This window comes from Sodiomyces alkalinus, assembly GCF_003711515.1.
Source record: "Sodiomyces alkalinus F11 unplaced genomic scaffold SODALscaffold_7, whole genome shotgun sequence".
Taxonomy (NCBI): Eukaryota; Fungi; Ascomycota; class Sordariomycetes; order Glomerellales; family Plectosphaerellaceae; genus Sodiomyces; species Sodiomyces alkalinus.
The window spans coordinates 115,020-142,895 of record NW_021167085.1 but is presented as its reverse complement, the minus strand read 5'-3'; the positions used below and the strand labels follow the sequence as shown (position 1 = coordinate 142,895).

General features: G+C 54.6%; 11 protein-coding genes across 11 annotated transcripts; 5 read left to right on the top strand and 6 right to left on the bottom strand.

The window, feature by feature from the left end:
• Positions 1–107: 107 nt before the first annotated feature.
• Positions 108–1,373, top strand: SODALDRAFT_360764 (hypothetical protein; the record flags this gene model as incomplete). Its single annotated transcript, XM_028614308.1, has 7 exons — positions 108–178; positions 256–365; positions 472–547; positions 626–656; positions 699–769; positions 1,147–1,270; positions 1,326–1,373. The coding sequence occupies 7 exons, from the start codon at positions 108–110 to the stop codon at positions 1,371–1,373; spliced, it is 531 nt and encodes a 176-aa protein (XP_028464896.1).
• Positions 1,338–7,399, bottom strand: SODALDRAFT_334159 (hypothetical protein). The gene has a single exon (XM_028612139.1). The coding sequence runs from the start codon at positions 7,182–7,184 to the stop codon at positions 1,608–1,610; it is 5,577 nt and encodes a 1,858-aa protein (XP_028464895.1). The 5' UTR covers positions 7,185–7,399; the 3' UTR covers positions 1,338–1,607.
• Positions 7,400–7,811: 412 nt separating this feature from the next.
• Positions 7,812–9,007, top strand: SODALDRAFT_334158 (hypothetical protein; the record flags this gene model as incomplete). The annotated part of the gene is made up of 3 exons (XM_028612138.1): positions 7,812–8,003; positions 8,147–8,458; positions 8,531–9,007. The coding sequence occupies 3 exons, from the start codon at positions 7,812–7,814 to the stop codon at positions 8,558–8,560; spliced, it is 534 nt and encodes a 177-aa protein (XP_028464894.1). The 3' UTR covers positions 8,561–9,007.
• On the bottom strand, positions 8,621–9,080 carry SODALDRAFT_187909 (hypothetical protein). Its single transcript, XM_028607110.1, has one exon. It carries the CDS (start codon positions 8,945–8,947, stop codon positions 8,681–8,683), a length of 267 nt encoding a protein of 88 aa, XP_028464893.1. The 5' UTR covers positions 8,948–9,080; the 3' UTR covers positions 8,621–8,680.
• Positions 9,081–9,392: 312 nt separating this feature from the next.
• On the top strand, positions 9,393–11,735 carry SODALDRAFT_351450 (hypothetical protein; the record flags this gene model as incomplete). The annotated part of the gene is made up of 5 exons (XM_028613538.1): positions 9,393–9,489; positions 9,573–9,774; positions 9,984–10,198; positions 10,301–10,927; positions 11,065–11,735. The coding sequence occupies 5 exons, from the start codon at positions 9,393–9,395 to the stop codon at positions 11,601–11,603; spliced, it is 1,680 nt and encodes a 559-aa protein (XP_028464892.1). The 3' UTR covers positions 11,604–11,735.
• Positions 11,736–11,957: 222 nt separating this feature from the next.
• On the top strand, positions 11,958–13,557 carry SODALDRAFT_334151 (putative quinone oxidoreductase). Its single transcript, XM_028612137.1, has one exon. It carries the CDS (start codon positions 12,286–12,288, stop codon positions 13,357–13,359), a length of 1,074 nt encoding a protein of 357 aa, XP_028464891.1. The 5' UTR covers positions 11,958–12,285; the 3' UTR covers positions 13,360–13,557.
• Positions 13,558–13,663: 106 nt separating this feature from the next.
• SODALDRAFT_279959 (Zn-dependent exopeptidase) lies at positions 13,664–15,322 on the bottom strand (the record flags this gene model as incomplete). The annotated part of the gene is made up of 3 exons (XM_028608203.1): positions 13,664–14,188; positions 14,268–14,463; positions 14,535–15,322. 3 exons carry the CDS (start codon positions 15,320–15,322, stop codon positions 13,664–13,666), a joined length of 1,509 nt encoding a protein of 502 aa, XP_028464890.1.
• A 219-nt stretch (positions 15,323–15,541) lies between these two features.
• SODALDRAFT_187813 (hypothetical protein) lies at positions 15,542–16,485 on the bottom strand. The gene has a single exon (XM_028607109.1). The coding sequence runs from the start codon at positions 16,403–16,405 to the stop codon at positions 15,761–15,763; it is 645 nt and encodes a 214-aa protein (XP_028464889.1). The 5' UTR covers positions 16,406–16,485; the 3' UTR covers positions 15,542–15,760.
• Positions 16,486–17,156: 671 nt separating this feature from the next.
• On the bottom strand, positions 17,157–17,400 carry SODALDRAFT_360757 (hypothetical protein; the record flags this gene model as incomplete). The annotated part of the gene is made up of 2 exons (XM_028614307.1): positions 17,157–17,282; positions 17,365–17,400. The coding sequence occupies 2 exons, from the start codon at positions 17,398–17,400 to the stop codon at positions 17,157–17,159; spliced, it is 162 nt and encodes a 53-aa protein (XP_028464888.1).
• Positions 17,401–17,486: 86 nt separating this feature from the next.
• On the bottom strand, positions 17,487–19,219 carry SODALDRAFT_340514 (putative efflux pump antibiotic resistance protein; the record flags this gene model as incomplete). The annotated part of the gene is made up of 3 exons (XM_028612956.1): positions 17,487–18,512; positions 18,576–19,018; positions 19,135–19,219. 3 exons carry the CDS (start codon positions 19,217–19,219, stop codon positions 17,487–17,489), a joined length of 1,554 nt encoding a protein of 517 aa, XP_028464887.1.
• Positions 19,220–21,404: 2,185 nt separating this feature from the next.
• SODALDRAFT_334148 (hypothetical protein) lies at positions 21,405–21,833 on the top strand (the record flags this gene model as incomplete). Its single annotated transcript, XM_028612136.1, has 1 exon — positions 21,405–21,833. A coding segment is annotated over exon 1 (221 nt), but the record flags the coding sequence as incomplete, so codon positions are not given.
• Positions 21,834–27,876: the final 6,043 nt, after the last annotated feature.

Here is a 27,876-nt window from a genome sequence, read left to right as displayed (position 1 = left end):
AGGCGCCGCGCCATAGCTTTAGGGCTGCATGCGCGTAATGAATTAAAAAAAAAAAAAAAAAAAAAGAAGTAGTGGTAGCAGAGGTAGGCATGAAGCAATTACGAAGTATGGTATCCGACTTACAAAGCACGAATGCCCTCGTCCTGGGACGCTCACCGGACGAAGTTCCGTCTTCGGGGTCATGTCTACCTTATCGACGTTTATCGACGCTAATAACAGGTGGCCCCGGATCTGTCCTGCATGCCCTGCCGGTAGTTCAGATGACTGGGTGGGCGAACGGCGAACGAACGTCTCGTCTCCTCTCGGAAATAAAGACGGGAAAAACAATACAAACAGTGTCTGCCCGGGCAGGAGTTTCAGTATCTGTGTGGCTGTGTACAACATACTGCACGTGTAGGAAGAGATAGCAGATGGCGTGATTACCAAGAGAATTACTATCCCTGTGATGTGCCGGCCGACATGGTTGTACAGCAACGAAATACTGGAATACTGGTGCCGACGAACAACGAACAGAGCAGAGAGACCCGGGAACGTCCATCAGTCAAAGGTGCCAACCTAGTAAAAATGCCCTGCATTCATCATGCACCACCAAATTTACTAAGTATTTGAAATGCAGGGCAACGAGGAAGGCAAGTGAGGCGGCATCCTCGGTCACTGTCCGAGGCGTATAGTAAGGTAAGGTAAGTACAAGTACCTAGTGTCCGCTGCCGTCCTTCGTGGCCGTCTCCGGCATCGGCCTGGCCCCACCCGTGTGCTTGAGCCGCCTCATGTGACCATGTACGTTCTTCGGTACGGAGTACAAGCCGCACTTGCATTGGACCACGTCAAAGGTTATGGTTATGTAGGATACAGGGAAGTAGTGTAGACTTGGCCGTGTAAACGTGGGATATTCTGAAGGATGCCGTGTTTTTGAGAGAAGGATCAACAGAACGTGCATATGCGCACTCCATTCAGGTCCGGTCTTTGATGGGAAGTATAGATAATCAAATAATCTCGGTGACCCCCGCTATCAAACGTGGGGGAACACTGTGGGGTGGGACGGGAAGGGTTGGGGGGACTCCATAAGCTTAATGTTCACATCGGAGATCGATGAGATACGTACCTGACCGAGGTGTCCTTAGCACCTCATCACCGGTACCCGAAAAGGGGCATCTACTTCGTACCCGAGAGACTCGATGCTACTCGATGCTACTCGATGTCATTTGATCCCATGGCTTCGGACATCCGGCCGAGCCCAAAGATCACATCGTCCTCGTCTTCTCCATACGACGTCGAACGGGATTCCTATTAATCTTCACTCGGCTCTCCTCCTCAATCCACCCGAGACCGGCGGCCGCCCGTCCATCTCGGTCAAGGCCGTCGTCTGTCTTTGATGTACGATTCATGACAGAGAAAGAAAAAAAGAAGAAGAAAAAAAAATTGAAAATTTCCCTTCAACCTCCGCTATCTTAATGGTACACTCGGTCTGACCCCAGTAATACACCGACTTGTCCTTTTATCAAACACCACTATTCCCACTGAAAGCAACCCCTGCCCAGCGCTGATGCGTTCCCCGTGATTTTACACCAAGACCAAACAAATCCTGTATTACGAATGCAGGCTCCTCCTCATCGCTTGCGCGTGTCCCTGCCTCTCTTCTTTTTACTCTTCTTCTTATCCTTCGGCAACTCCAGCGGCGTGTCCTTCAGCAGCTCCCCCATCCACTCCACCATGTAGTCGTCGATCGTCCCCATCCGCCGTCCCCACGCATCCACTTCCACCTCGGTCGGCTCACCATCAACCAACGACGACGACGGTGACGCCGCGGCACCAGGGCCCGCCGACTCGGAAAACCGCCCCAGCGCAGAGGGGCCGGGCCCGCCGCCCCATTCCACCGCAGCAGCACCACTCGCCGCGGCGGTGTTGTCGTCCCTGGGCGTGCCCTGCCGCGTACTAGACGCGCCAGACGCCACCGCACTGCTGCTGCCGCCACCGCCGCCCCCGCCACGCTCCAGGAAATCCGCATCATCGGCCTGGATCTCCCTCTCGGCCGCTTTCGCCGCCACCACGTCCTCCTGGTCCTCAGCCTGCGCGAACACCCTGCCGACGTTGCGCGACTCGCTCTTCTCCACGCCGCCGAGCAGCCGGTCCATGGCCGCGTTGGCCGCCGCCATGCCGTCATGGACCAAATCGGCGTCCTCCCTCCCTGCCGCGCCGCGGTCCGCCGACGACGACGATAACGACAACGACGACGACGACGACATCTGGTTGAGGTAGTAATCGGTCGTGAACGCGCCTTCCTGGATGACCACGTCGTCCAGCATCTGCTTCTGCGACGCCTTGCGGAGGATGTTGGCCTCGATGGTGTGCTCGCTGATGAGCCGGTAGATGTGCACGTCGCGCGTCTGCCCGATGCGGTGGCACCGGTCCTGGCACTGCTTGTCCATGGCCGGGTTCCAGTCCTGGTCGTAGAAGATCACCGTGTCGGCCCCCGTGAGGTTGATGCCCAGCCCGCCCGACCGCGTCGACAGGATGAAGCAGAGGACGCGCGGGTCGTTGTTGAACCGGTCCGTCAGGATCTGCCGCTGCTCGACTTTCGTCGCGCCGTCCAGCCGGAGGTACTTGTGCCCGTGGATGTTGAGGAACTGCTCGAGGATGTCCAGCACCTTGGTCATCTGCGTGAAGATGAGCGCCCGGTGCCCGCCCGCCTGGAGTTTTCGGAGCAGCCTGTCGAGCGCTTGCAGCTTGCCGCAGTCGTACTGGAGGAGACGCTTGTCCGGGAACTGGATGCTCAGCCGCATGCGCGCTTCGTGCCAGGGGTCGACGGGCCTCTCCTTGCGCATGAAGGGCGCCCACCGAACGGGAGCCGAGAGCCGGAGGTCTGCGTCCCCAAAGGCGTCCATGGCGCGCCGGCCCAAGACGAGTTCGGTCATGTCTCTCGTCACGACGACGGGCGTCACGCAGCCGAACTTTTGCATCGTCGTCTCCATCATGGCCGCCCTGTCGTTCCTCGTCTGCACCACGGCCCGGAGGAACCCGGAATCCTCGGAAAACCACTGCAGAATCCTTTGCGGCACCTTCGGCCGAGGCTTGCGCGGTCGGGCCTGGAGCCCCAGCGTCAAAAAGTCCGTCAGGCGTTTCCCGTAGATAGGTCGGCGCTGCCCGCGGAGGGCGTTGATGTAGACGCAGTGCTGGAGTTCCTCGAACCGGCGCCACCGACCCAGGCTTTCCAGATACGCCAGGTTGGACGCCACCGTAGACGGGTCGAGGTTCGTGCGAGCCAGATGCGCCCTGGCGTTCTGCGCCTCCCGTAGGTCCATGAGCACGCGGTGGAGGCTCAGCTGCGAGATGCGCTCCGCGATCGTAAGGGACATGCCCTCGTGCTGCGTCGGGATTAGATTGATCACGCCCAAGCTGACCTTCGTCATCGGGTCCGTAGCGAGTACGGTCGTCTCGACGAATCGGTTCGTCAGGTCGTACTCGGCGGCGACGCTCCGTTGCATGCGGAAGGAGGTCATGATGGGTCGGTCGACAAACAAATCCGGATGGTTGCAGACCTTCCGGAGCTGCATCAGGCAGTTGATGATGGACATGTAGTTCCCCGAAGCCAGCGTGTTCCGCGTGTCGGCCCGCGCCAAGAACCCGTCGTACAGTTCCCGTTGGCGCTTGGACAGGCGGCAAAACTCGACGTGCTCGTACTTGGCCGGCATCTGCTTCTCCACGTCGGCCTTGAGGCGGCGCAGGAGATACGGGCGCAACACTTTGTGCAGTTTCGCGATGATGGCGCGGGCCTCGTCGTCCATGGTCTCCCGCCCGCTCTCCAGGATCTGGGCCTCGGGTTTGTGGAACCAGTCGTGAAACTCTTGAAGATCCGCGAACCCCCCGACCCCGTTCTCCGAAGGCATGAGGAAGAAGAGCAGCGACCACAGCTCGGTGAGGTTGTTCTGCAACGGCGTGCCGGTGAGGAGAAGGCGGGAGTGCGTGTTGAATCCCAGCAGCGTCTGCCACCGCTGCGACTTGAAGTTCTTGATGTTATGCGCCTCGTCGAGAATCATGTAGTGCCACCGCCTGCGCTTGAACACCTGCTGGTCCTGCAGCACGAGCTGGTACGAGGTGATGCAGACGTTCCAGACGTCGTCGTTGGTCCACCCCTGCCGTTTCCGCTTGCGCTCCTCCTGAGTGCCGTAGTACGAGAGGATCTTGAACCCGGGACACCACTTTTTGAACTCCATCTCCCAGTTGAGCATGACGCTGGTCGGCACGATGACCAGGTGAGGACCCCAGACCCCGTGATGGCAAGCCAGGTGCGCCAGCAGGGCGATGGTCTGGATGGTCTTTCCGAGGCCCATCTCGTCCGCGAGGATACCGTTCGTGTTGTTGGCATAGAGCCCGGCCAACCAGTCCAGGCCGTAATGCTGGTACTCGCGCAGCGTGCCACGGAGCAACGACGGGATCTCGGTTTTGGGAGTCCAGGACTGGCTGGGTGAGGCGGATCGACTGGTTCCCCCCCCCTTCACTCTCGCAGTCAGGGAGGTTGTCTCCGGGTCAGACGGCTTTGTATCTGAAGTGGATGGCGAGTGCGAGTGACTTCGTGGCGAGGTTGCTGGGCGGGTGATAGCGTCTGTGTCGGAGCTGATAAGCTTGGTGGTAGACTTGGGCGAAGTGACGGACAATTCTGGAACGACGGGTTCGATTCCATTAGGCGGATCTATCATATCGACATCTGCGTCGACAGGCTGGTCCAGTATTCGCTCTGCCGATTCTGCGGTGCTTTCTTGCCCTTCAGGGGCTGGCGTTATCCCGTTTGTCACGGGAGGAGGTTCAGCTGTTGACGTCTTTGGTGTCGAGGCCGCTTGGCCAGGCGTTCGCGTTGTTGGCGTTGGCGTTGGTCGGCCGGTCGAGGTGGGGTCGGGGATTTGGACCAGATCTGGCTCTTCATCATCGTCTTCGAAACCACCAGGACCATCGTCTCTCTTCTCGCCATCCCACGACGCTAGGGGCAACGCCTGGGGGGTGGCGGATTGTGCGCCCTCGGCCGTATCGCCGTCGGGCGCCTGCTGAATGGATGTGTCGTCTCGCTGGTCGGGCGAGTCGGACGTGGCCTCTGCCTGCAATTTCTTCAACTCGGATTGTCCAAAGAAGAGACCCAAAAGCCCAGCAGGCTCTCCTTCTTCCTCAGAATCCTCTTCTACTGAGTCTTCTTCGTCTCCACTCTCATCGCTGTCCTCCTCTGTAGAACCCATATCATCATCCATGTCAATCGATTCATCGCTTGTTTGGTCAGGCTCGTCGGCGTTTACACTGGTACCAGGACTGGCCGCCGCCGTGCCATTAGGAAGCGGTTTGTCGGGTTTGGGCTCCAGTTTATGCAGTTCCGGCAAGTTGGCATACTTCGCTCGCAACTGTTCCTGGGTGAGAGTCTCGTCGGCGGCATCCGTCAAGCCGCCCTCGCTGGCTTCCTCCTCCTCGTCTTCGTCGGAGGAAGACATGACGTCGTCGTTGTCTTCTTCGTCGCCTGTGGAATCAGAGGAAGCATCCCCGTCGTCAGATGTAGATTTTTCATCGTCGCTGTCGTCTATATCACCATCCAGGTCTTCATCGTCGAGGTCCATCTCGGCATCCTCTTCCTCGTCCTCGTCCTCGTCCTCGTCGCCGTCGTCGTCGTCGTCGTCGTCCTCTTCCGACTCTAGCTGCCCCCGCTGCGCCTGCAACTTCTGCTCCGAGAGAGTGACCGCTTCGTTCAGCGCGGCCTTGACGCGGCGCTGTTCTTCGACTTCCCATTCCCGGAGTCTCCGTCGGTTGATCTCGGCGCGCACGTTCTCCCAAGTCCCGTACATAGACCTCATCACCCCGCGGTACCGGGCGATCCAGGCCTCGCGAGCCTCCGCCTCGAGCTCCTCGGCGGACTTGGGTTGCTTGCGTAGCCAGGCGTCTCGGCAAGCCTCGGCCAGCTTCTTGGCCTGCGACCGGTGTCTTTGTTGCTCGGCGAGCATGAGTTTGCGGAAGTTCGTGGCGGCCCGGACCATGTGATCCAGGTGCGCCCACTGGCGAGGCGGGTCGTCCGCGGGTTCTGGGACGAAAGCGGAGCACCGCTCCCTCGATAGGATACCTCCTGGCTCGACTGCCTCTTCGACGCGAAGTATTATGCGGGCATCCTGCTTGGCCATGTCCTCCGTATACCTCTCATCCTCGGCAACATAACCACCATCTTCCAGCGGGATATCGCCTGCCTTTTCCCAGTATTCTTCAAATGTAAGACCGATCTTGGCTCGTTTGCCGACTTGGCCGGGGTGGAGCAGAGGTATGTTACCTCCCACACCTCGGACACGAAGCCGTATTCTCGTTGGGCGGGCGGGGAGTTCTTGTGTGGTGTGCCTTGCGTCGTCTCGGGTGGAGGAAGGGGGGGTAGCAGTGGTGTCGCCGTCCAAAGAGGTTCGCGTAGGTTTCCTCGCACGATTGGAGTGTCTGGTCGGTTGAGTCGGCGGTGACGGGGTTCTTTTCCAAGAGGCTCGAGAAGACGAACCTCGTGTGGATGACTTGGAGGACTGGGGAGCTTTCGCCGAGGTAGCTTTGCCCGTGCTCCTCGAGACATTGTTCGAGCGAGGGGTGGGTCTCTGTTGGGAGGAAACATGGCCGTTTGTCGAGGCGGGGCTGTTCTTGATACGCTTTGTGGGCGTGGTGCTGGTGCCTTGGGTTTCTTGAAATACGGCGCGTGAGGTTCGCGTTAGCTCATAGCTAGGAGATGGAGATTGCTGGTCCTGTTGTTTGGGAAGGGCGAGGTTGATCCTGCCAGATTTGCGGCGACCATTCTCGGTGTATGATGTTGGACCATCGGCGATGACTTTCTTCCAGGGAGGAGAGATCTTTTTCCCCTTGACGCGTGTCGAAGGAGGTGGTGGGGTCTGATCGAGACGCCTCCTCTTTGATGGATGCTCATGTTCGTCAGCTTCTTGCTGGTCAGATGCTGTGGGTTGTTCGTGTCCGGGTGGTTGTGTTGGTGGGTAAGAATCGAGATCGAAGTCGAAATCGAAATCATGGGCATTTGTCGTCGCATCGAGGTCACTAAGCTCAGACGAGGAATCTTGGAGAGCATCGGTCGACGGTTTCGAGCCCTCGATAATGGTGGGCGCGGGTTGAAGGACGTGATTAGGGGTGGGAGAGGACTCGTCTCGATGCGCGATGTTGGGTGACGCGGTCTCGGTCATAATAGCAACGGGACGGAGGAGAGAGGGAGGGTCGGGGTCTCGACGAAAGGGGCATTTGAGGGGATAAAAATTAGATCTGGGAATTCGTCATAATCCAAGAAACTCTATGTCGAAGTCTGAGCATGTCCAGGGCACGGTGTCGCGAGTTGTGACGGAATTTGATGGATTTCGGGACGATGCCTGCAAAAAGTTTTGAAGCCGGGAATTTTTGGGGGTTGACTGGGGATGGTGATGGAGTGGATGGAGTGAACGAGTGAACGAGTGGACCCCCCCCTTGTTTGCTTTGGTTGTTTGGTACTGGGAGGTACATACCTCTAGGTTTTAGAGATTACCTCAGCGCACTCACACTCTGACCACTCAAATGCGTCAATGGACACGTGATTCACCAACTAAACTGAACGCCTCAGGCACCAACATCCATCTCCCTCAGACGGTAATTCCTGTGCAATCATCAAGTGAAGCCCGCGGCTACATCACAACCACAACGACAACCCACTGAATCAATTGGGCTGCGTCTAGACCACCAATTGGCCACGGCAAGTCTTCTTTCTTCCTTTTGTTATGCCATTATGACAATTCTACTCGGAGAACCCTCCAACTGACCAGCCATCGATTAACCCGTCCCAGATGCTGTCCCGACGTATCGCGCGGGTGTCGACCATCCGCAGTGCCAGTGCTGCCCTGGCTGGCCCGGCCCGACAACTACCCGCCATCCAGCAACGACGTACCTTCTTCCCCGATGGCATCAACGACCAGAAGACCATCGAGGCCAAGTACCCCGACTATCCGCAGCTGACGGAGGCCGAAGACCCCGGCATGGTTCGTCATACAACCTTTTGAATTGGAAGACAAAAGAGGAAGAAAAGAAGGGACAAAAAAAAAAGAAGAAGAGACGGGCGGATATGGGGTGACCATATGGAGAGGCGACAGCAAAGGCTAACCTTTTACGTGCGTTCGGGCAGAACGGCGGCTACGTCAACCCCCCCTTCATCAAGCGCCAGCACCGCGACCCCTACGGAGACTGGTGGGACAAGCAGGAAAGGCGCAACTTTGGCGAGCCCGTGCACGAGGACAACGACATGCTGGGTATGTTCTCGCCCTACGAGTACACCTGGACCACCACGGGTCCCGGCCTGGCCATGATTGGCACCTTTGTCGCCACTTTCCTGGTCGTCCTCGGTACCGTCTACGCCGCCTATCCCGACAAGCGCGCCTTCCCGAGGGAGTTTGAGGGTGGTCTGGAGAGGGAGCTTGGCGGAGCGAGCGCTGTCAGGGTGAGTTTTTTCCGGGGGGGGGGGGGGGGGGGGAATGTTTGAACGTTTGAACATAGCGCTGACTACGAGCAGGCCAGGCAAGAGGGCGATCCGGAGCCATAAATCGAGAAAGGAAACAGCGTCCAGTGGGAGGAAGAGGAGGAAGAGAAGATCAACTGTGTACATATACAGCGGTGGTGGAAGAGACCTACTTTCTTAGAGTAAGGTATTCCTTTTGTCGTTTTACTTTTTACTCACTCGTGCTCGGTCTTTCACGACCTCATTTCCCATACGTGCTTTTGACTGCTCATGTGTTTCGGTTCGCCTCTCGAGGGGTTTGATTTGCAGCGCAATGTGCGGAGTACAGCAGATGCCCCTGATTCCTCGATCTGTCTGGTGTCCAGTCAGGGGGGTGATATACGGAAGCAGAGCAGATGCGCGGCTTGAAAGGAAACGACGAGGGAGAGTATAGAGAGAATAAGAGAGAAGCAACAACCCGGGAGATGACATGTCACTCGAAGTCTTAACCTTCTACTGGTCTGTCTCCTGTGCTGTTTTGAATTCTAATCGGACGGATTTGCTGTTCCCTCGCGCTTGGAGCAATGCATCTCTGGTCTGCTGAAAGGTTCATGGCTTGAACCTACCAAAGGTAAAGTCTTTCCCCTACGCATACTTTTACCTACGTACGGCTTTGCTTCCACGCGACTTCAGCTTCTTTTTAGACCAAAGTCCATCATCATTCATCACCCATCATATCACCCATCATATCACCCATCATATCACCAGCTTCAACTCTAGGACCTTTGCCGACTTGGAGAAGTCTCATCGTGGCCGCCGATCAAGTTTCCCAGCATTGCCCAACATCATCTTTTCTCCTTTCTGCTTTCCCTTTTCCTTTTGTCCCCCCCGCTTTATTTCTTCTTTGTGCTGTCATCTTCCGTCGAGTTCCCCCGCCATGCGATACGACGATTGGGACGTCCTCCTCTTCCCTGGGGACAGCAAAGTTCCCATCAAGGAGTTCAAGGTCGGCTGTCAAGTCATCAACGATCATGGTACGTCTGTTTTGCTACTGGCCATTCCTATTGCCTGACATCGCTGTGTGATGTGGCTCGACCAAGCTGACAATTCTCCTCAGAATTTAGCCGCCAACCCGGCCACTACAGCCTTCTCCCCGTTATGACTTGCTTCATCCCGAGTCTCTCGGCCGGTGAGCCTTTCAGCATCTCATGCCATTCTTGGCACACGCCCACCCTCAGTCCTCAGAGCCGAAGCTATACCAGGCATCCCGAGTTGATCAAGTATGAGGCGCGAGTCTTCATTGACGGTGCCCTCGTAGCGTAAGCAGAGCCTGTCATCTCATACCAAATTCCCCGTCGTCATGATCCGGTTATTGAAGGCGTTACTCACGTTGTAGGGTTCTGTAGTTCATCTATATTTGACGGAGAAGGCGCATGGCCGTATGTCATCAACAGCTCCTTTCGTACGACCTTCCTTGGCCCTTTTTCGACTCGTGAAAGACGGGATTGAACTGACGCACCGCAATAAGCATAGATTTCAGCAAGACTGGCGAGCTCAACCCCCTTACATTCCCCGCTTTCGATGAGCAAGTCATCCACCAGAACTACTGGAGCGCGGCCGACACCTGGGGCCGCATCAAGCTGGTCATCAGCGAGGGCTTCGTTCGCGATTCTGCTTTTCTTTTCCCCGGCATGGAGCGTGTGAAGAATATCGTTGTCTTTTCCTTCCAGCATGCACCCCTCCGTATGTCACCTCTCGCTCGTCCCCCCAGTGCCGGAATTCTCCCCATCGCTTTTGGCTACAGTAAACAATTGACTTACTTTACCATCTCTTCCGACTTGACAGATGTCCTCGAGGCCGCTTCCATCGCGTGGCCTTGCCCCTCGATGTGGCGTTGTACACCTCTCACCGCCATATCGCCGGTGCCCACGCAACGTCCGGAGGAAGGTTCCGATTCGCACCTCCATTCTCCTCGTCGCCAGGCCGCCGCCTCGGCTCGTATTCACACCGCCAGCGTGGCCGCCGCAGCTGCCAAGGGGATCAAGGACCCCCGGGATCTTCCTCGCGTATTTGGGACGCAGTATCAAACGCCTGGCCCGTACGTGTCGAGCTCCCAAGCTCCGGCACCCAATCCCATCGGCGCGTCGGCTCTTGATTGGGGCCGCAACCTCAACAAGGATGTTGGGACGACGGCGGCCGGTCTGGGCTACGGCGACGCACGCTTTGCTGCCTATCGACATCCTGCGAGGGAGGGAAGCCTCGCGACGTCGGGGGATCTGAGCATGCCGGACTATGCCTCCTCCTCTTACCACGGCGGCCATGCCAACATGCCGTTCCAGGGTGACGGAACCTTTGAAGGCGACCGAAAGTCCGAGGTGATGTATCAGCGGCGTGGAGGGGACGGCACCGCGGTGCCATGCAGAATGCATACGAACACACCGATTGGTAGCGAGGGCGGTGGATTGACAAACTGTGAGGCCAAGCTTCCTCTTTCTTCCCTTTTCGCCACGCCCGCCTCGTAACGTGTCCATTTGTTTTATGTCTCTCTTTTTTTTTTCTCTCTCTCTCTCTCTGCAATACTAATCAACGGCCATGGCCATTTTTTTCAGGTGCGTCGTACCCGCAAACGTACATAGACACGGAACTCGCGGCCACGCTGGCCAACTCCTTTATCGAACTCCCAGCCGGCCCCTTGTCGGACGGCAAATGCAGCCCCATGGTCCCCGCGTTCGAGGTCAAGTCACGCAAGGAAAACCAGGTCGGCTCATCCGGCGCGCGTGTCTCCTCTGCTGCTGCTGCTGCCGCCGCCGCCGCCGGCGCAACTCGGGAAATATCGACGCATGGCGAGGTTGAGAGACGAGTCTTGTCTCGGGAGACTCTCGGGCTCCCGCCCACGGAAGCGACGGTGCGTCGAGCCTCCACGAACGAGAATGTCAAGACACAGGCCTGGAACATGGTCGACCGTTCGACCTCTATGGCGTCACACGGCAGTACGAAACAAGGTGGTGCCGGTCTGGATAGGGATAGGGGGGTCAGAGGAGTGCGAAACTTTACCCCGGCGTCCACGCGAGCCATTGACTTGGAGGATGAGCCTCAACGGTACAGTCGCGTACCCAGCTTGGCCGAGAGGCTTAGCGCGATCGAATGAAGGAGGTAGAGGCATCGAGAGTGATTCAACGTCGGGATGAACATGGGGACAATCGTTAGTACATTTTTAGGAATGGGGATGGCATGAGCGATGGTTGAGTTGAACAACAGTACCTTAGGTACCTAGACTAGGTAGACGTTAATCTGACTGTGTATCACATGACTCGGCGGCTTTCGGGTTTACGGGTTACTTACGACCGTACTTTACGTTACGTAAGGTACAGGGGAAGGTGATTACCAAGCAACAGAGAATAACACAAGCCACAAATATCGGATACCGGAAAACGGAAATGGAAAACGGTTCCCTCATCACGTCACCATCACCACTCGACTACGCTTCTTCCCCCCCCCCCCCACTTCGCTCCCGGACTTCACAATCCGACCCCCTCCTTTGCCTCATTAACGTCACTAGGAGTCCATTCCGGACCCTTCCTGACAAATAGCAAACCGGGCCCCGCCCGTCTGTGGTCATGAATATCGATGGGGACTGGGACCGGCAAAGTCTCGAAAGAGGAACGGTCTGAATATATAGGAGACATGGGCCCAGGAGGACAGAGCTTGGCGGTCTTTCCCCGCCATCACCTTCACCTTCATCTTGACCCTCAACTTCACCTAGCAGCTACTTGTGTTGACATCTCCACGGATTACGCATACTCAGACCGTTCTATAGCAGGCCGACAACGATGAAGGTCGCCATCGTCCATCCCGACACCTCGGTCGTCGTAACCGATTGCCCCGTCCCCATCCCGGGACCAGACCAAGTCCTCATCAAGGTCGCCGTGGCTGGCACGAACCCCAAAGACTGGAAACTGCCGTGGTGGCAGAACAAGCCGGACAACTCGGGCGACGACGTGGCGGGCACCGTCGAGTCGGTGGGTGACGGCGTGGTCGGTTTCGCCCAGGGCGACCGCGTGGCCGCTTTCCACGTCATGCTCACCCCCGCCGGTGCGTTTGCGGAGTACGCCCTCGCCCCGTCGCACACCGTCATGCACATGCCCGCGTCCGTTTCCTTCGAGGAGGCCGCTACGTTACCGTTGGCCGCGTACACGGCTGCCGTTGCGCTTTTCCACCAACTCGAGTTCCCTTCGCCCTGGGACGCGGCCTCGGCGGCGCGGGATGATGACGGGACGCCGGGAAGACCGCTCGTCGTCTACGGCGCGTCGACCGCGATTGGCGCGTACGCGATCAAACTCGCCCTGAGGGCGAACATCCACCCCGTCATCGCCGTGGGGAGCAAGAACAGCGCGTTCGTCGCGTCGATGCTGGAGGCGGCCCGCGGGGACGTCCTGGTCGATTATACCGCGCACGCGACGCCGGAGTCTCTTGTCGAGGCGATACGTGCGGCTGCGGGGCCCGACGGTGCCAGGGATGTCTTCGACGCGGTGTCGGAGCAAGGGACCTTCGTTACGCTGAGTCGTGCTATTGCCGGCCCGCCGGACGATAGGGGAAGGAAACCGCGCGTGACGGTCGTTTTGCCGGGGAGTGATTACTCGGCGGCGGACCCGAGCGTGGATGTGGTCGTTACCAGCGTTGGGCTCGTGCATAAGCCGGAGGAGAAGGAGCGGTTGTTCGGCGCCGTGTGGGGGCGTGTCTTTGAGAGGGGGCTGCAGGCTGGTTGGCTTGAGCCGCATCCCCATGAGGTTGCCCCTGGGGGGTTGAACGGGCTGGAGGGGGCTTTGAAGGCGTTGAGGGAGGGGAAGGTGCGTGGGAAGAAGATGGTTGTTCGGATTGGCGAGACGGAGGGGGTTGGACAGTAGAGGAAGTATTTAGGACGGCATTACGAATCGTAAACAGTACAAGCGACTGAGGACGAAGCCATAGGGGAAGTACATCATCACATGTCTCATCTCATATTACGTCTTGCAGACGCTACTTTAGGTAAGGTACATGTACCTTATACCTAGTATATACACATGTCCCATTCACCCCGAGGGAGAAAAACATCATTGTACACCCAACCAACTCTTGATAACATAGGTAAGATTCCTAGGAAAGAGTCCTTGGCCCGTTTTGATTGATTGAATTTCGCTTTCCTCTTTCGAAAGACTTCTCTCATCCGACTTACTTCTTGGCACCGCCACCGCAAGGACCAGAGTGGGAGTGCGAGTGGCCATGGGCAGAGACACCAGTCCTCTTGAACAGGCGAGCCCGCTCAGCGGCCGCATAGCGCCTGGCAAGGTCGACGGGCTCGAGCGAGTCGAAGCTGATGGCGTACTTGGCGACCGAGTTGGCGATGCTGAGGGTGTTGACGTAGAAGGCGTCGTGGTCGAGGTTGTTGATGTCGTCGCCGATGAGGTGATAGTTGGGGTCGTAGGCGACGCCGGCCTGGCCGCCGAAGAGCGCCGCCTCTTCGGCCGTCTTGGGCTGCTCGGCGCCCGTGAAGAGGCCGCCCGAGGGGATGCCGTTCTCGATGAAGGCCGCGTAGTCGGACCGCCCGCTGAACTCGGTCGGCACGTGCGGCAGGCCCACGCTGTCGTAGAACTCCTCGAAGTCGCGCTCCAGGACGTCGGAGCCGGGGGGGCCGGTCAGGTTGAAGGCGCCGCCGTCGCCGTCGTAGATGCCGAAGATGTAGTTGGGGCTGGCGATCTGGGGGGTGTCAGTTTTGGGTGATGATAGAGTGGAAAGGGGGAAAAAAAGGAAAAAGAAAAAGAAGAAAAAAACGTACCATGTCAAAGTTGAGGTAGGCGCGGATCTTGGACAGCTCAACGTCCGACTGGTTCAGCTGCCTCATGTAGTAGTACGAGCCCAGCAGGCCATACTCCTCGGCACCCCAGAAGGCGAAGCGGACGGCGTTCTTGACGCGGAAGTGGGTGAGGGCCAGGGCCACGTTCAGCACGCCAATGATGCCGGAGCCGTCGTCGCTGCATTCCGTTAGCATCAAGGAGAGAGAGGGAGAGAGGAGAAGAAGAAAAAAAAGGGACAAGGGACATACTTGATACCAGGACCGGCAGACACCGAGTCAGAGTGACCGCCCAAAACGAGAACATTGTCGTGGTCGCCCCCCTTCGTCTCAGCAATGACGTTAAAGTTGACGCGCTCCTCAACGACAGCATCAATCTGGAGATCGACAGTGACCTCGCCCGCCTCAAGTTTCGCAATGATGGCCTGGCCATCCTCCATGCTGATGCCCACGACGGGGGCGTACTCGCCGAAAGCCTCGCCCAGCGTGCCGCTCAGCGTGCCGGCGACGTTATTGAAGATGATGAGGCCCAGGGCACCCGCAGCCTTGGCGGAGACGGACTTTGCGGCAAAAGTGCACTCGCCACGGCTCACCATGGCGACGTTGCCGGCCACCTCGGCGGGGAAGCTGTCCGGGGTGCAGCCCAGGCCGGGGACGAGGACGAGGGGTCCCGTGGCGGAGCCGCCGGGGGTGTAGGTCATGATGCCGGCGGCGACGGTCTCGCCATCGATGGTGAGGGTGGCGTCGCCGTCGGCGAAGATCTCGGTGAAGGGCTGCTTGACGACGTCGAAGTAGTTGGTGGCCACGAGGGAGTCGTAGAGGTAGTCGACGGTGGCGTTGTGGCCGCCACTACCAAACACGCGGTTGCCGTGGTGGGCGTCGGCGAAGTCCTGGAGCTTCTGGGCGCCCGAGAGGAGGTCGTCGAGGGTGAGGAGGTCCTCGAGCTTCTCGTAGTCGACGTACGGCTTGCAGTCCGCCGAGGCGCTGACTAGGGCGGGCAGCACCAGGGCCAAGGAGGCGAGAGAGCCGGTGTTCCTCATCTTGGGGTGTTGTTGGAGGATGGTGGGGTGAAGAGAGACGAGAGTAACGACACTTGAGCACTGACTCGGCGAAGAGCAGCACAGCAGGAGAGGGGGAAGAGAAGGGGCGGGAGGAAGGGAGGGAGGAGAGAGGAGAGAGGAGACAGGAGACAGGAGAGGAGATAGGTAGAGGATAGGGAAAGGGAGTCCTGTCTTTCGTTCCTGTCCCGACAGAGGGGATCAAGGGTCAATTTGTATTGTGCCACCGCCGACTACGGCCCTGGTAAGACATGTGGGTTTGGGGCTGGGAAGCTGGGGAGCTGGGGAGCTGGGGAGCTGGGGGAGCTGTGACTGACCCCTGGGCCCATACAACGGTACACGTACAGGGTGATGGAAGAGCTATCGAACGACAGGGTGACCGACCCGACTCGTGCCAATCCGACGACTGCGCACCAATCGTTATCGCGACAGCACTAGCAAGCACAATGGGGACAACCGAGGCGACCAGAAAAAGCGGTCGAATAGGGGTAGTTGCGCAGGTGATCGCATGGATGCCGTGATCAGAAGCCAGGCGGCAAACCCCAATCCCCCAAGCCACAAATTAACAGACAAAAAAAAAAAGAACAAAAGGAACAAAAGTTCTGGGGTCGCGATCGGCAGCAGATGGTTACTGCTTCGGCCAGCTGCCTGTTTGAGTAAGGTGTCAGCCGCCCTGACATGGTTCCCGTTGAGGCCCGCATGGTGGATGCTGACTCGACTGGTCCATGGGCTTGTGTGTGCCTCTAGCTGATCACCGGAACGGGAAGGTCGTAGGACAGGAACCAGAAGAGGGGCGGCTGCGGCTGGTCTCGCTGGTTTGACGAATCTATCTTTGCCCCTCACACTGGAGGAATGAGGCCTTGGGCTCCACGCGAGTCTTCTGCGTGTTCTCCATGTAAGACAATAAGATGTGTCTGCGAAGGGAGCTTCATCATCGATAGCTTGCAATGCGCGTTCACATAGTTCGGGTTTCGTTTCCGAGAGGGCTGTAGGTTGTAGTGTACGGAGTGCGGTGTCGGTTGGTGTTCCTAGATTTGCACGTGTAGATGAAGCATGAAGCCTCATCACGGAGATCTGCCCAGATATGGGTAAGGTAGGTACCTTATGGGAGACATGTCGAGATACACGTACAAGCGCATTAAGATCAACTCTATCTTAGGTACCCTAGAAAAAGAACATCGAAAAAAGCAGGTGAAAGAGGCTCAATTTAGGTCAATTTAGAGAACTCAGCCGTCGCGTACCTTATCCGTGCGCCACATTTCTTAGTATCGGTACTTCGCAAATGGGGCCGAACTTACCAACGCCTCCTCCCACCGGCACGAGATACGCCACCAGCGCCCAAGAATTTGAGAATTCGCCACCTTCCCACTTTAGACGAGCCGGTGGTGAGAGTGGAGACGCGTCCAATCACCGTTACGAATCATGCTTGGTAGGTATCCCGTACCTTACCTTACCTTCCAGGTTGTCTGAGGTAAGTGCGAAGTACTTCCAGTTTGTAATTACTCATGTACTCCGGTCTCGGGTCAAGGTCTTATCGGGAGCAAGCAAAGTATCTTACGTAAGTTGGGTAAAACAAAGTAATAAATAAGATAATACAATAAAATAAAATAAAATAATGAATGAATGAAAGGTCACAAAGAAAAGAAAATAAAGACGAAATGAATTTTGTAGATTCTCCGACTTCAGATCTTCATCCAAATTGACATGTAAAAACATGGTCTATCGCTATATACTATCATTCGATCAATCGCTACATATACCGCGTCGTCATGCTGGAAGCTCGAATGTGTCTTCCGCGCCAAACGCCTCGACCCTTCTAGTAGTCCCAGCTGTGTCTAAAGCCGAGAGAGGTGGTGGTGGAAATAAACCAAAGTAGTAGAAAATTGATGCTGCTGCTGATGATGGTGACCGACGATGATGCTGTATCGCTCGGCGAGAGAGACTGGGGCAGAGAGAGAGAGAGAGAGAGAGAGAGAGAGACGCGACTCCCCGACGCCATAAACCCCTTTGCAAAATAACAGTACACAAAATGCCGCTGTCGCTGCCGCTGCCGTGACCATGCTGCCGACCCCATTGACCGGAAAGATGAAATAAAAACAAAATAAAAACGCTGATGCTATACAGAACCCAAGTCCTCCGCTCCCTTTTAGGCCTTGTTGTCCGCCGCACCCTCCGTCTCGCCAGGCTTCTTCTTGATGTTGCGCCACTCGATAAGAGACGCACCAATGAACGACACAGCCGCCGCAATGGCGCTGACGAAGAAACACCTCGTAAGGGCCGAGTTGTACACCGCCTGCAGCGCCGGCCGCCACTCCGGCTCCAGCATCCCCAGGAGCGTCTCGGCCGACAACCGCGCAGCCAGCTCCGGGTCGAGCATCGGGACGTTGAGCCGGACGCCTTCCTTGAGCAGGTTGTTGAACACGGTGTTGCCGACGGTCAGGAACATGGTGCTGCCGAAACCCTGGACGAAGACCATGACCGCCGTGCCCGTCGGCACGTCCCGGATCGGGAGCACCGTCTGCATGGCCATCATGGGCTGCTGCAGGCCCGCGCCCACGCCGGCGCCCGCGAGCATCGGGAACAAGACCCACTGCCACGTCGGCGCGTCGGGCTGGAACGTCGACATGAGCCCGTAGCCCACCGCCATGAGGATCGACGCCGACATCATCACGGGTTTGATGTAGCCGAAGTAGCTGATCACCACGCCCGACACGAGCGAGATGACAATGTCGGCGCCCAGCATGGGGAGGATGCGCAGGCCCGAGTCGATGGCGTTGGTGCCGCGCACGCCCTGGAACCAGGTCGGGAACCAGTAGATGGTGAGCAGGAACGCCGCGCCCAGGCAGAAGGCGAAGATGCCCGACGCCCAGACCGTGCGCTGGTTGAGCAGCCGGGGCGGGACCGTGGCGTTCTCGCCGTTCCAGTGCTGGATCCACCCGAAGACGCCCACCATGACGGCGCCGGCCGCGAGGAGGCCGATGACCTCGGCCGACCGCCACGCGAACCGCTGGCCGCCCCACTGGAGGGCGAGCAGGATGCAGATCATGGCGCATATGAAGGCCAGACTGCCCAACGGGTCGAGCGTCTTGAACCGTTCCCAGGCGCCGATGCTGGGGATCTTGCGCTGAGGGTCGTGGAAGCAGAAGAACACGACGACCAGGGCGATGCCGCCCTAATGAGGACTGTCAGCGACGATGATAATAACGACGAAAAATATCAAAGCTGGCCGACTTACCACGGGGAGGTTCATCCAGAAACACCAACGCCAACCAATCGTCTCGGTAAACAGACCACCCAAAAGCGGACCAGCGACCGACGAGATGCCGTACATGCTACCGATACAACCAGCGAAAATGGGACGGCGTTCCAGAGGCACGGAGTACGCGAGAATGACGAGGGCGCCGACGAACAGCCCGGCTCCGCCGATGCCCGCGATAGCACGCCCAATGATGAGGACGATGCTGCTCGGGGCGACGGCGCAGATGACGCTGCCGACCTCGAAGATGGCGATGCAGATGAGGTACATCCACTTGACGCTGAAGAAGGTGTAGAGCTTGCCGACGAACAGGTTGAGGGCGGTGGCGGTGAGGAGGTAGGCGGAGCCGTACCAGCCGACGTCGGCGACACTGTTGAACTCGTCTGTGATGGTGGGGAGGGCGGTAGCAATCATGGCGTTGTCTGAAAAGGTAGCAAAAGTTAGTTGAGCGAAGGGGGAAAGAACAAGGAAAATGGAAGGGACCAAAAAAAAGAAAGGAAAACAAAAAAGAAGAAAAAAAAGAACAAAAAAAACGTACCCAGAGCCAGGAGCAAGACGCCCAAGCAGAGCGCCAGAATGACGAGAGCCAGCTTCAACCCGTTGAGGTAGACGGCGCCGTCCATGTCATCGTCGTCAGAGTCGTCGTCGACATCCGCCAAACGGTCCTGTCCGTCCTTGGCCACGGGTGCCGGGAACGCCCCGTTGTCGGCGAGGTACGAATTACTCGGCGTCGTGGCGGCCGACCACTGCGACATGGGCCTAGGCCTAGGCGCATCATACCGTGGCGGCGGCGTAGCTTCTACCTCTAGGAACGGGTTTTTGTGGTTCATGAGCTCTGCGGCGAACAAGACCGATTTCCTCAGCGACTGGCGTTTCTCCGAGGCCGAGAGACCGAGTAGCGGCAGGTCGTACTCGAAGGAGGCGACGCGGGCTATGGGAGGCAACCTGGGAGCCTCGACGCTGTAGGGGGCGGCGCGAGGGGGAGGTACGCCCGAGGCGGCAGCGGCGGCGGCGGCGGCGGCGGCATTGGCGGCGGCAGCACCGCAGGTGCAGGGCTTGAACGGCGGTGGTTGTTGGGGCGGTACATAATCTAGGTCGAATTGCTCTTGAAATCCCAAGCGGCCTTTGGAGGTCGACTTGGATGACTTGGACGACTTTGTCGACTCGTATGACGGCACTCGGCCGTGGGACTTGCGACTCAACATGACGCAGCCGTGCAGTCCGATTCACTCGTTCAGAAACGTGAGAGGGGAAGAGGAGAGTTCAGAGTTTGTGCTATTAATGAGGGGGGAGGGGGAGAAAGGCGGAAGGGGGTCAATATACCCCGAAGGGTGGTCGAGGTTGGGTGAAGGGAAAGGAAGGCTAGCTAGGTTGACCGATGAATGACCCTGCGCTATTTGTTGCTGTCGAGTTTAGAATATATTAGGCAGAACGGTCGGAAATGGGAAAATAACATGGAGACAGGGAGATTCTTGGATATATATGATTAGCCAAGGTTGTGGACGGCACCATCATCCTGGGGGTAGCGGTGGTGGCAGCGATGGTGGCGGCTCGTCATGGCCGGTCGGTGTAGAGCGATCCTTGACTGGGGTCTCCCGCCCCACGTGCGTGTGTGTGGGTGGGAAAAAGAACAGGAGTCTGCCTGGAATTCGTCCGTGGGCAAAGGGCGAGGGCGACGGCGAGTTGAGTTGGGATGGGTAAACCCGATGCTGAGAGTGCACGGAGGGACGGTTCAGAGCTGGCGGAGAAGAACCGCGAGGGGCCCAGCGTTGGGTAACGGCACCCCCGCGCTCGCGCTAGCCGCACGTCATGTAAGACCCATGCTCATGCGGTCCAGGTCCACACGGCTCAGCTTTGCGCGATTCGTCATGTCAATCTGCCTCTCTTGACACCCGATGAGTTACTTTGTTCTCGGATGAGCTCATGGGATCGAGAATATCGGAGACCTGTTGAGTCGCAGACTGTGTAGAAACGAGAGAGAAGCAAGGACCAGAACGGAACCAGGTCTCGACATTATGCGGCGATCCATTGTTCGTAGATTCGAAGTGACAACTTCGAAAGAGGAAGCCACGTGAGAGACAGGGTCAGGGTCGGAATCGGGGTTCGCGGTCTACTGTTGCCCTGTTGCTGCGCAATCTGTCCGGACCGTTATCCAGGATAGAGATGAACCGCCTCGCCGGTGGCAATCTTGATCTGTGTAGAAAAAAAGGTGAGATCTCCTTCCTCCGTAGCTTCGGCTCCAAAGTCCCCTCTAATCGATGCTCAGATCGACATGGGACATGGGGGTGTGGCGTGTGGTCAAATCTGCAGGGCGTGAAAGAGTGAAGGATGTGGATGTCGGGGGTGGGCATTTTCGTCTGGTTGGTGAGGAAATGGCTATAGAGTCGGGAAAGTGGACGGATTATCCTATTGCCGAATCCGATCCCCCCCCTCTCTCCGCGCTCTGTCCAAGCAACCTCCGAAACCTCACGGCAACGCGATACCCGATATGGCGGATCATCTCCACTAATTCCTTAATCTGGATACCTGCGTGGCCCACTCTAAAGCTTGTCTACATGTGTGTACCCACATAAGAACCAACTTCCAGAAGCCTTCTCCCGCCAACGTGTTTTCCAAGGTCCAAGGTCGTCTCCGTCAGCGTGCTCTTTTCCCAGGTTGACACTTACCATGTCGGTCTTCCTTCTTACTGGGCTCTTGGGGTGTTTTTGCCACCACGGCCAACCCGATAAGTGGTGTGGCCTGCTCTCGGAGTGCTCAATACGGCCTTCGGAGGTCCTGCAAGAAAGCATTCACAATCACTGCTCAGTATTCGCAATCCACACCAGTCCACAACTCCACCTAGCTCTACCAACGTACTCAAATCGACCCAGCTCACAGCTCCGGAAAGTTTACTTAACTCCCTAGTTCCTAGTTCCGGAGCGTCTCCGGTTTCCCCAGTGACTTTTGTATGGAACAGGCCTTTCTCCTCGCACTGGTCTCTGTCATGAGTCTTCCCGGCAAACTATGTAAGCTCGCAGTACCTCCGTCCGCCTTTCTTCGCCGCACCCTCTTCATATTTTTCTTTCCATTTTTCATTCGACCTCGGGATTCATTTAACCAGACCCTCACCGGACTACTTATCACAGGATTGCTAGATGACCCCAACATCTTACGGTTTCCCACTACTGACTGACCATTGCCACTGTCATCCCAAATTTGAAATGATAGATATCTCATTGAGGCTACCTATTATGCCGCCGTTGACCATCCCTTTCGCTTTTTCATAAATATAATAAATATAATATCACGCATCGCCTCGGACGTGATGTGCCTGGGTTGCCACAATCCTGCCCCGTTTAGATATCCATCCCCACACTATAGCTCAAGTGGTGTTTCTATTTTCTACTTGATCTTCGCCTCCAAGTTCGGGTGTATCCGTGCTCAATGGAGAGAGACGTCGCCTTGTCAATTCCGTAATCTCATTCGTTGCCTTACCCCCCCCAGGGCAGCGCCTTCGAAGCTGGGCTCAGGGGTTCAGAGTAAACCGGCATGCCCGACTCAGGACCCCGCTACCTTGTTCCGTTGATGACAAGCCTGTCTCTCTTCTCCGTACAAAGAGAAAGACTTCCCGCCTTCGCCACCGTGGCAGGGTATATAAAGTCGCTTCGCCACTCCAGCACGTACCTTTCATAAGTTGGACGTTAAACGGGTCAGCACTTAAAGAGATATTTTTGACAACAAATAGACAAAGAGACGAAACAAACAGACGGGACCAGCTTACCTTGGACTCGACTTGTGTTACTTGATCAGTTCCTCAGATGCCCATTGACAAGCACAGCACAAGACTACATTGGACATGTTAAGTTTAACATACCTGTCATACGGGACATGCTACCAAGGCGCAAGTACCACGGAGTAGGGAGTCCCGTCTTATTACGGTATCTCCCCCTGCTTCACGCCGATCTTCCCCTCGGCCATAAGCCTTGACGCCCCGAACGTCGATGTAGTACCCGCCCCCGCGCTGGAAGTACGCATCCGGGCGTCAGTTCGAGTAACTTGGCGTAGGCTTCGAAAAAGTCGGCCAGCTTATCCTTCGGGGTGAAGACGGGCCATCGGGGTGGGAAGGGTATATCTAAGTGTAAACTGAAGCTGGCCCACTTTAAAGTCCGGCACTCTTAGTAGCCTGGCGTTCGTACTAGTACTACCGCCCGGGCCCCTATTACGGCTTTTTGCGGTGTTTTGCGGCCGACTTCCTCTTATAGTATATAGCTATACTACCCGTATTCCTGTGTACTTTCGAATATATGGGTTATAGTCCGTTTTTAGGTATATATAGTAATAAAAACTATACGTATCGCCTATAGTTTAGACGTTTAGGCTATTCTGTTTTGTATATCTATTTTATATAGTTTTATAGTCCCCGTAGATTTTTTTCCACGCTATATCTATGCCGTAGTTCGTATCGCTCTAACGCCGTCTAAAGTTAAGATAGTTAGTTAATCCGACCGTGAGCCTAAGCGCTGCTATAGTTACGGTATCGTTAAACCGTTTTCCGAGTTCGGGTTTTATCCGCGGTCACGTCGAAGGATTTACGCTACCTATATTACCTATAGAGCCAACTGTCGAGCCGCCCGTCCTGCACCTCCTATAGGTTCTACGGCTCCTCCACCACCCGTTCTAACCGGCCACCCTCCACTATAGCCTGCCCCTACGCCTCCTTAATCACCCGTTCTAATAGGTAACCCTCCACTATAGCCTACCCTTACGCCTCCTCCCCGAAGGGGTGGCCGTTATCGTGGCCGTGGCTATAACTAGCTTTATAACGCTCTATAGTTAATAGCGGGTCACTACTATTCTTCCTATAACTATTACCTTATAACGGCTGCTTTTAGTACCCGTCGAAATAGTGCCCCCTATAATACCTATAACGACTATAGTAATAGCAGAGCGCGTTATAGGGCGGCCGTTACTGCTAGCTAGCGTAGAGCGCGCCTATAACCCGACCGCCACGTAGAGCGTACTAGGCTATTAGGGTAGTATTAGCCGGGTATTACGGTTAATTATTACGACCTTAGATTAATACGGGTGGAGTGTGAATATTACGCTATACTCTATTAGATTAGAGAGAAGTTATAGATTAGTTTTCTATCCCCGTTATTAACTATTAGCTAACCAATACTATCTTCTATTACTTAGGAATCGTCGCCTACGAACTCGAAATTTAGCAGCTATTATAACCAGGGCGATATCGATATTCCCGTTATCTCCTTATTACCCGACTTCTTCTAACGCCTACTATACGCGGATACTACCTAAGCCGCGGATTATCGTAAGAGGATCCGTTAATATAATAATACCTTTGCGTTTACTTCTATATAATATACGGAGACCCGTTAAGGTACCGCTGCCGGTGGCGTAATAGCTTTCTAGATCCACGGTACCCTTTACTATTATACGGGACCGTTAAGTGCTATAGGCCGACTCCCCGCCTTTACCTAGCTATACTTTTACGATCCGTAGGCTACCGCCGACCACCGCCTTATAAATACCTAAAGCCTTAACTCCACGCTAGACCGTCATATCCTGGGGGAGATTTCGGACTTCCTATATAAGCATAACCCCTTTATTAACCTATATAAAACGGCCCGCGAACGTTTTAAGTTCCTCCGCGAATAGTGCCGTATAATACTTAACCCCTATATAAAATTAGTTATTAAGTAGGGCGCCGATATACGACGCGAGAATCTACCCGTTATGGACAAGGTTACGGCTATTATACCAGATAAGTAGGGTGAATATTACTATAGGGATATTATCGTCGTAGAGAGACGGTCTAACAGTAGCGTTAACGGCCTTAGGCAGATAGACTACGAGTATCCTGCCTACCTGCTATTATCTTACCCGCTTATATATCCGCGAGGCGGTTCCGGATATCACTAGTAGTTATAGTTATAGGATATTTATAACTGTTAGCGGCAGAACACCGAGGTAAAGTTCTATTAGTTCTACCGTTATATATTATACCCGCGATAATAGTAGAGGTTAATACCCTTTACCTACAGCCGTCTTTTCTAGTAGTTTTTAGTGGACCTATAAGTATCCTGCGATTAGAACAAGCTTTTATAGATCTAGCACTACTAGAACGAGTTACGGGCTAATATATATAACGGCTTACGGGATTAGGCGTATAAGGCTAACGGCGATACCTATAGTATTAGCCGACGGATTATCTTACTATTAAATTACGTTAGCGGCTAGCGGTTTATCTCGTAGTGCTATTAGGATTCTATAGTAATTATACGGGCTCTCGGCACTCCGACCTTTTTTATTACCTTTATAGCTAATCCTACCTAGCTAGAGATTATATAGGAGCTTTAGCTAGGTTAGACTACTAGTAACCGGCCCGATTTAGTTAGCCGGGTATTCGAGTTAAAGTCCCGCGACCTAGAATAGTAGCTACGCGATAGTCTATTTAGTAAGTTTACGGGGATTATATAGACCGTGGAATACTAGAAGCGCGGTCTTCTATATCGTTACATCCTTCTTTTCCTTACGCCGCGGGCGGCCGAGATATATAAGGACCCCGTAATTATCGATAAGGTTATCTCTATAGAGCTACCGGACCGCGAGTCGGATCCTACTAGCCGTCTTTTTAATATTATTAGTAAGAATATAATATATAATCCTTACGGTGATAATAAGCCTTCTACGCCGTGTATATAGCTATAGCCTAACAATAAGAACCGTATAAAGTGCTTTAAGCGGTTCCCTAAGCCGTACTACCTAAAAACGACTATATGGGAGGATAGTTATCCCGAATACAGGCGCCGTAACTCTAGCCTATATATTATAAAGAGAGGCCGCGTAGGAGAGGTCCCCCTTAATAACCGTTTCATTATTCCCTATAGCCTATATCTCTACCTCCGCTATAGTGCCTATATTAACGTTAAAATTTACGGATCTATTAAGGTGAGTTATCTTCTCCTATATATCTGCCTCCGTTACGGCGTATATACTAACGTTATCTTTTACGGATCTATTTAGGCGATTAAGTACGTCTATAAGTACGTTTATAAGGGTACCGACTGCACGACTACGCGTATATCGGGCGAAAAGGGCGAGGATAAGGTTAATATCTATCTCCAGAGTCGCTATATCGGTCCCGCGGAGGCCGTTATTTAGTTATTCGAGTTCCCCGTGTACCGTGAGTATCCGCCCGTTATACGTCTTCCGGTTTACCTTAAGGGATAGTAGCCTATATACTTCGGCGATAATATAACCGTAAGCTAGATTAAGCATATATTATAGGAGTAGAAGACTTAGCTAATAGACTTTTTCGACTATAACCGTGATAACGCTAATAGCCGCGAGTTATTCTATTATTAGTTTCCTAGCCGTTATACGTGGAAACCGTAGTAGTTTACTTAGTAGCCGAGGCAGCGTGGATTTTAAATCGGCTATCTACGGTATATACCCCTAATAGCTAAAGAGGCGTACTATTTACCGTTACTCTTAGTCTCCGTTAGAGGGCCGACTTCCTTTACCGACCTTTATACTATAGAGGGGACTATTTATAATACCTACCGCGAGGCCTACGTTATGGCCGGGCTTTTGCACGATAACCGTTACTGGGTTACCTATTTTAAGGAGGCCGTTATTTAGAAGACCGGGCGTGCATTACGGGAGCTATTTATCGTCGCTCTAATCCACGGAGACGTTTCCGGTTTAGTATCGATCTAGGAGAGGTTTACGGAGTCTATATACGATAACCTGCCTTACACGCTATAGGGCTAATACTTCCGATATCCTGCTAATCTAGAACGCCCGTATATCGATTACGGTCTTTATCTTATATACTCTCGGCTCCTCGAGGTGAGTAAGACTATTACGGAGTTTAGGCTGCCCGCGCCTTTACACGACTAGCGCCGTGCGATTAGTAATATATTATTTATTACGGAGACTTACGATCACGATACCTAGGCTATAGTGTATAAAGATATTTACCGCCGGTTTAACTAAAGCTAGGCTACGGTATTTAGCTAGGTTATAGCTGCTATTAAATCTCGTAGCCGTGGCGCCCGTTTCTTTTTATAGGGCCCCGGCGGTATAGGGAAGACGTTTATATACCGCGGTCTTTACGCGTATTTCCGGTCGCGTGGGTAGATTCTACTCTGCGTGGCGTCCTCTAGTATCACGGCCGTTCTTCTTAAGGGTGGCTATATAGCCTATTCGCGGTTTAAGATTACCTTATAGGTTAATAACGCCTTAACCTATAGCGTGCTAAAGAATTCGGACCTTATAGCGTTACTATGGGAGACGGTTCTTATTATCTAGGATAAGGTTCCTATATAGTATAAGTTCTGTTTTAAGGCCGTTAATCGTATATTACGAGATATACTAAGCTATAGCGATTACCTCTTCGGCGGTATTCCGGTTATCTTCGGGGGCGATTTTACCTAGATCCTGCCCGTTATTCGTAATAGTAGTTAGGCGCAGATTATACACGCCTGCTTCTAGAGGTCCTCTATATAGCCGTAACTTAGTGTTTTTTGCCTAATGGAGAATATACAGGTTACCTCTATTAATCCTAATAATCGGGCGTTTATTTAGTAGTTACGGGACCTCTCCTATAATACCGCTCTTCACGGGTTAATCGACCTTTTCCCTACTATTACGGTTATTTATAATATCGTCCGTTTATACGGGCGTATTTACCCGACTGCCTTATTAGAGTAGGCCCTATTAGACTATATAGTCTTTATTAACCGCGTTATTCTAATAATACGTAATACTACCGTCACGGAGATTAACGGGTAGATACTCGGGCGACTACCTAGCTAATCGTGTATTTACCGGGCCGAGAATTCAGTGGCTAATCGGGCAGAAGATACTAATGGTCCTACGCCAGAACTAGTACCGGAGTTTTTAATATAGTTAGAGTTCGCCTCTATCCCGCCCGCACGGCTTAAGCTAAAGGTCGGCGCGCCCGTTATACTTATACGGAACCTTAGCCCGCGGCAGGGATTATATAACGGTATACGTATAGTTATTTTACGGATAACGCGTAATACGCTAGAGGTTAAGGTGCTATCCGGAATACACGTTAGCGAGGTGGCGTTTATCCCCCATATCTATTTAGATTCTAATAAGGAAGACTACCCGTATATTATCCGGCGCCGTTAATTCCCTTTACGGCTCTATTTCGCGATAACGATTAATAAGTTATAAGGGTAATCGTTTAGTATAGTTAGCGTGGATTTCCGGTAACACGCCTTTATACACGGTTAGTTTTATATTACTG

Bases quoted from the DNA above. Each gene is read 5' to 3' on its own strand.
- SODALDRAFT_187813 (XM_028607109.1), bottom strand. From the start codon at position 16,405: ATGAGGCTTCATGCTTCATCTACACGTGCAAATCTAGGAACACCAACC.
- SODALDRAFT_334159 (XM_028612139.1), bottom strand. From the start codon at position 7,184: ATGACCGAGACCGCGTCACCCAACATCGCGCATCGAGACGAGTCCTCT.
- SODALDRAFT_334151 (XM_028612137.1), top strand. From the start codon at position 12,286: ATGAAGGTCGCCATCGTCCATCCCGACACCTCGGTCGTCGTAACCGAT.
- SODALDRAFT_187909 (XM_028607110.1), bottom strand. From the start codon at position 8,947: ATGTCATCTCCCGGGTTGTTGCTTCTCTCTTATTCTCTCTATACTCTC.